The sequence below is a fragment of the Geospiza fortis genome, unplaced genomic scaffold, assembly GCF_000277835.1.
Source record: "Geospiza fortis unplaced genomic scaffold, GeoFor_1.0 scaffold1319, whole genome shotgun sequence".
Classification (NCBI taxonomy): Eukaryota; Metazoa; Chordata; class Aves; order Passeriformes; family Thraupidae; genus Geospiza; species Geospiza fortis.
Genome location: NW_005054770.1, coordinates 35703 through 42205, shown reverse-complemented (window position 1 = coordinate 42205; position 6503 = coordinate 35703). Strand labels below are relative to the sequence as shown.

General features: G+C 41.4%; 2 protein-coding genes across 2 annotated transcripts in view; one reads left to right on the top strand and one right to left on the bottom strand.

The window, feature by feature from the left end:
• Positions 1 to 5017, top strand: part of LOC102036962 (E3 ubiquitin-protein ligase TRIM7-like) — a 9539-nt gene extending 4522 nt beyond the window's left edge. The window contains exons 4-7 of the mRNA XM_005431126.2: positions 352 to 374; positions 791 to 906; positions 1952 to 1987; positions 4405 to 5017. Of these exons, the coding sequence (XP_005431183.1) occupies positions 352 to 374; positions 791 to 906; positions 1952 to 1987; positions 4405 to 4922 (693 nt within the window). The 3' untranslated portion in view covers positions 4923 to 5017. The remainder of the gene's footprint in view (positions 1 to 351; positions 375 to 790; positions 907 to 1951; positions 1988 to 4404) is intronic.
• A 112-nt stretch (positions 5018 to 5129) lies between these two features.
• IL4I1 (interleukin 4 induced 1) overlaps positions 5130 to 6503 on the bottom strand; it is an 8663-nt gene continuing 7289 nt past the window's right edge. Inside the window, exon 8 of the mRNA XM_014311384.2 lies at positions 5130 to 5351. Coding sequence (XP_014166859.1) covers positions 5130 to 5351 — 222 coding nt within the window. The remainder of the gene's footprint in view (positions 5352 to 6503) is intronic.

Genomic DNA, 6503 nt, shown 5'->3' with positions numbered 1-6503 from the left:
TAAATTTATGCAATATATTATAAATAACAATTTATAATATTAATAATTAATACTATAAATATTTTGCGTAGAACAAACTGCATTTTGTGTATAATAAATAAATAATAATAAATAATAATATTAATAATTAAAAATTATTTATAAATAGTAAATTTATGCAATATATTATAAATAATAATAATTTATCATATTAATAAATAATGCTATAAATATTTTGCGTACAATAAACTGCATTTTGTGTGCAACAAACCGCATTTTATATAAAATAAAGCGCATTTTGAAGAGCTGCCTGCAGTCCCGCATCCCCCATTCAGGCTCTCAGTGCTCACTCTCGCTTTTTTCCCTTTCCAGGATGTGACGGGCGTCATCAGCAGGTGAGGAATTCTGCTCTGCCCGGGGATGGGGGAATTTCCCTCCCGCTCTCCGCCAGCCCCGGATCTCCCCCAGATTCCCGGGAATCTGATTTTTTCCCTTTTTCCCGCCCGTGGGTTTCTCCCGGGGTTGAGCGAGAGCAGAAACTCCAAATTCTCTCACGCGCATTTCCCCCAGCGCAGGCACCACCAATTTCTGGAATCGGATTTTTGATTGCTGCAGCTGCCGGACGTGGGGAGGGGGTTACCCCCCAAAAATCCCCCCCATCACCCCAAAATCCCGATTTCCTCACCCCAAAGGAGATGAAATCCCAGTAAGATGCTCGGGGCGGGATGGGACAGGAGCATGGGTGGAAAATGGGGCTGGAAATGGGGGAATATCCACAATTCCCTCTTTTTTTGCCGTTTTCCCGGGGCAGGAGTGATGAGGTGAAGTGCCAGAAGCCGGTCCCTGTCTGCACCGACATGAAGATGCACGTGTGCAACTTCTCCCTCAAAACCGTGGTCCTGGAGAAGGTCTTGAAGAAATTCCGAGGTGGGTGGGGGGAAAAAAAAAAAAATATATAAAAGTATAAAAAATAAACTATAAAAAATAAAAATTAAAAAATAATAAAAAATATAAATATAAAATACAAAATACAAAATATAAAATATAAAATACAAAATATAAAATATAAAATGTAAAATGTAAAATATAAAATATGAATAAGGAATAAAAATTAAAATAATATAATATAAAATATAAAATATAAAATATAAAATATAAAATATAAAATATAAAATATAAAATATAAAATGCAAAATGTAAAATAAATACAAAATGTAAAATATAAAATATAAAATATAAGATGTAAAATATCAAATATCAAATGTAAAATATATAATGTAAAATGTAAAATCTAAAATATAAAATAAATATAAAATGTAAAATGTAAAACGTAAAATGTAAAATATAACATATAAAATATGAAATAAATATACAATATAAAATGCAAAATGTAAAATCTAAAATCTAAAATATAAAATATAAAATGCAAAATGTAAAATAAATATAAAATGTAAAATATAAAATATAAAATATAAGATGTAAAATATCAAATATCAAATGTAAAATATATAATGTAAAATGTAAAATATAAAATAAATATAAAATGTAAAATACAAAATATAAAATAAATATAAAATGTAAAATATAAAATACAAAATAAATATAAAATGTAAAATGTAAAACGTAAAATGTAAAATATAACAAAATATATATTTAAAAAAAAAAACATATAAAAAATAAAAAAAGAAAAATAAAAATTACAAAATCATCCCCGGCCTTTCCTGGCACTGGGAGGGAATGCCCGGGTTGCTGCTCCAGGGCTCCTGGGCACCAAAGTGAGGCAAAAAGGGGGGAAAATCGGAGTTTGAGCATCAGTTTTGGTGCAATAAAAAATTTAATTTCAAGATAGCCAAGCCCTGGGTTTGCAGGCAATCACGAGGTGGTGCTGAGAGAGTTGGAAATGCGACGAAAAGAGCAGCTCTAGGAGAGAAAAAACTAAATAATTGTGTCCCCTCTCTTTTCTCCTTTTCAGAAAACCTGCAGGACGAGCTGGGAAGAGGCGAAAAAGGTAAAAAAGATGATATTTCACACGCAGTGCCCAGAGCAAAGACTCAAAATTGTGGTTGTATTTTGCAAAGCTGAAAGAGAGGGGGACAAAAAGGAAGGAGAAAAAAGAAAAAAAAAAAAAAACGGAAAAGACACTCTAGATTTCTTTTTTTTTTTCTTTTTTTTTCTTTTTTTTTTTTTTCCTTAATTTCTTCTCTCTCAATGATTTCCAGATCCTGCCTGCTCAGCTCCAGAGCCCAAAGCCGATTTTTCTAACTGACGCCGGGGATCTGACAGCTCAGCCAGGTCCTCTCTGCCTGTTTGCATTTGACAAACCCACAGATTTCAGACCCAAAAAGCCACTCCGAGCCACGGCTTTGCCAAATTTGCTCTGCTGGGCTCCTGCTTCCCCCAGGGAATTGGGATGGAGGCCTCAGAGGGGTTAAATCCAGCAGAATTTGGTTAATTCCTTAAGTTATTTAAGAATTCAAATTAAATCCCAGCAGAATTCGGTTAATTCCTTAAGTTATTTAAGAATTCAAATTAAATCCCAGCAGAATTCAGTTAGTGCCTTAAGTTATTTAAGAATTCACATTAAATCCCAGCAGAATTCAGTTAATTCCTTAAGTTTTGGTTAATTCCTTAAGTTATTTAAGAATTCAAATTAAATCCCAGCAGAATTTGGTTAATTCCTTAAGTTATTTAAGAATTCAAATTAAATCCCAGCAGAATTTGGTTAATTCCTTAAGTTATTTAACAATTCACATTAAATCCCAGCAGAATTCGGTTAGTGCCTTAAGTTATTTAAGAATTCAAATTAAATCCCAGCAGAATTCGGTTAATTCCTTAAGTTATTTAAGAATTCACATTAAATCCCAGCAGAATTCGGTTAATTCCTTAAGTTATTTAAGAATTCAAATTAAATCCCAGCAGAATTTAACTCATTTTTGAAGTTAATTAAGAATTTAACTCCTTTTCACAAGAGAGGTCACGAATTTGAGGGGCAAACCCCACCCACACCCCTCGGTGTGAGGGTGCCCAGAGCAGCATTTTCAGGAGAAAAATCTCTTTTTTTTTGCTTTTAAACCTGTGGTTTCTAGCACGGGGACCTCAGAGGAGGACAACCCACGGGCTGGACCTTTTCCAAGGGTTCTGCTCACAAGCAGCGCCCCCAGGCACCTCCGGAAATGCCAGAATTTGGCAGAAAACGCGAGAAATCGAGTGAAAAGCCAAAGGCCCCTTGCTGCATGCGCAGGGGTGTCACTCGCTGTGGTTGAACCTCAGACCCAAATCCTGACAATTCCTGACAATTCCAGGGGCTGGAGATGCCCCGGGAAGGAAAACACCCCGTTAAAAGGTGTTTTAAAACAATAACAACAACAACAACAAAAAAAATTTAAAAAAAGAGATTAAAAAAAAGATTAAAAAAAAAAAGATTTAAAAAAAACGGGCATTGATGAAATCAGCTTGTTCCACCCCATTTCCCCACAGGTTTGCTGGTGGGATTTGCAGTCTCTGATGCAGGAGATGCAGGAGATGCAGGAAATGCAGGAAATGCAGGAAATGCAGGAAATGCAGGAAATGCAGGAAATGCAGGTTTTTTGCCCACTTTTGGGGAGGAACCTGGTGCTTAAGTTTTGAAGGAAAAATGATCCCAGCCTTTCCCTGTCCCCGTTTTCACTTTCCCCACATTTACGAAGCGCTCTGAGGTTTTCGATCCCACCGTGTCTCTTTTGTGAATTTTTTATGCCAATTCCTGACCCAAACCTGTGAATTTTGGAGAGCACAAAAGCCTTTTATGGTCTGGCACCTGCTCCAAAATCCCCATTTTAGATTCCCCCCAAAGTGTCTCACGGATTCGTGGTGACTTTGCTGACTACAACCACAATTTGAGGTCACTTCCTCTGAGTTTGGAAAAGGGGGAAAAAAAGCCGTTGGGACCAGGCTGCATTTGCATGTTTGCTTTGGGATGCTCCAGGTGGAAAGATTCCCTCAGGTCGTGGCTTCCCACAAGGATTTGGGTGCTTTTGGGGTGGTTTGGGGATCAAAATTCTGAGATTTGTGATGCCAGGGGGGTGCGGAGCCCGCCTGTGTGTGGATGAGCTGGAAACCAAGATAAAAAAAATCGATTTATGTGGAAAAAACCATTCTTGCTCATCTTTGCTGTTGATAACCGCGAATTATCTGCATGTGCTTTTATGGCGTTGTCTTCTCTCTCTCGTGTTGTTGTCGCCCCATTTCTCACCAGAAACTGCATGAGATAAACGCCCCTCAAGGGCTTTGGGATGTCCATGGGGGTGTCAGTGTGGGGCGTGGGGTTTCTGGGGCTGGGCTGGCATTGCTGGTCTCCAGGCTGGCATTATTGAGCTCCAGAGACTGAGCCGCGCTCTTCCCTGCCCAAACCCTCGCTGAGCCCTGACCGCCGTCTGTCCCCAACAGAGGACCTGACCCTGGACCCCGACTCCGCCAACCACCTGCTGATCCTCTCGGCCGACCTCAAGAGTGTCCGCATGGGCTGCAGGAAGCAGGAGCTGCCCGACAACCCCAAGCGCTTCGACACCAACTCGCGCGTCCTGGCCTCCACGGGCTTCAAGTCGGGGCGGCACTACTGGGAGGTGGAGGTGGGGCCCTCGGACGGCTGGGCCTTCGGCGTGGCCAAGGAATCCATCCGGAGGAAGGGGCTGACGCAGTTCTCCCCCGAGGAGGGCATCTGGGCCGTGCAGCAGAACGGGGGCCGCTACTGGGCCGTGACGTCGCCGCAGCGCACGCCGCTGTGCCTGGGCGGCCGCAAGCTGAGCCGCGTCCGCGTCTACCTGGACTACGAGGGCGAGGAGGTTTCCTTCTACGACGCCGAGAACATGCAGCACATCTTCACCTTCAACGTGGCCTTCCAGGAGAAGGTGTTCCCCCTGTTCTCGGTCTGCTCCACGGTCACCTACATCAAGCTGTGCCCCTGAGGCACCGCGGGCTGGGACGAGTCTCCTCCTGCTTGTGCCCATCTCCAGAATGGGAAAAAGGATCTCCAGAACCCCTTTTCCAGCTGATTTTGGTGCCCAGGAGCCCGGGCACTCCCAGCCCTCCCTCCCGGGCTCCTGGGTGAGATCAAAGAGACTCAAATCAGGCTGGTTTGGGGGGATGTGAGCTGAGGGTGGGCAGGGACGTGGTCAAGGGAGCGTCACGTGGAGGGTCTTCAGGGCAGGTGGGAGCAGAGGGATGTCCAGCAGCGCCCAGAAATTGCGGTGGCCAGCTTGAAGGAAGGGTGTGGTCACCAGCTTGATGGCTGTGGTCACCAAATCAAGGACTGTGGTCACCAACTCAAGGACTGTGGTCACCAACCCAAAGATTGTGGCCACCAACTCAAAAGGTCGTGGCCACCAACTCAAGGACTGTGGTCAACAACCACAGAGACAAACAGAAATTAAAAAAAAAAAAAAAAAATCCAGTCAGAAATTTCCTGGTTCCTTCTCCCACCCGGGGAAATAATTTTCCCCCAAAAGCAGTTTTTGGGATGTGGTGAGAGCTGTCTGAGCTGTCTCAGGTGACCACTGGCCACCACTGTGGAAGAATCTGTGTGGCTTTGTCTGCCCTCCCTGGCTCCCCACCCACAGCTCCTCTGGAAAAGGTTAAAAGGTGCTTTTTTGGGTGTTTTTTCAGTGATGTTTGTCCTGCTGTACCTGAGCAAGACCCACGTTTGTCCCTCTGGCGCTCCCGTGCTGAGGCTTTTCCGTGGACAGGACAAAATTTCCCTTGTGGATCTCACACCTTGCGTGGATTTAGGTGCTGAATCTCGTGTTCCCTCAGGTTCTCAGCAAAATCACCTGTTTATCCCCATTTCCTGTTTGTTGGGTTTTTTTTTCCATGAAAATCCTCAGCCTCTGCCAAGGAGCTGATGCTGAACTCGCATTTGCTTCATCCCCTCTGGTTTTGCCAAAAAAAAAAAAAAAAAAAAAAAAGCAGCTTTAGAAAAGAATCTGTTTTATTGCCTGAAGTGCTGGTAAAGGGGGATTCTGGAGTTGGTCAGATTTGGAGCCTTTAAAAAAAAATCCTTTTAGAAATTACATAAATCCTGTTAGAAATTTCACACCTGGGGCAAAGTGGGGGGAAGCTTCATTTGATCCAGAACAACATTTCCTGGGTGGTTTGAGATGGGAAAAAGCAGAAACATCCAAAATTTTCAGCTGTTGGTTTGGTTCCTACCCTGAGATTCAAATCTCTGTTGTCAAAATTGTGTTTGATTTGATTTGGAAATTAGTGTTTGATTTGATTTGCCCAGGTTGTTCTTAGCCCATGTGTGGGAAATAAAACATTTTTACAAATGCTATTTAAAATTAAATAATTTAATATAATATAAAAGAAAAAAGAAAGAAATAAAAAAAGGTGCTACCTGGTCTCATCTTTGTATACAAACATATGTATTTAAAATATATTTGTATAACAATGTATCATAATATATATTTGTATTTATGCGTTAGGGTGAAGACCTATATAAAAAATTACATAATAGAATATAATGCAATATAAATAATATAATGGAATTA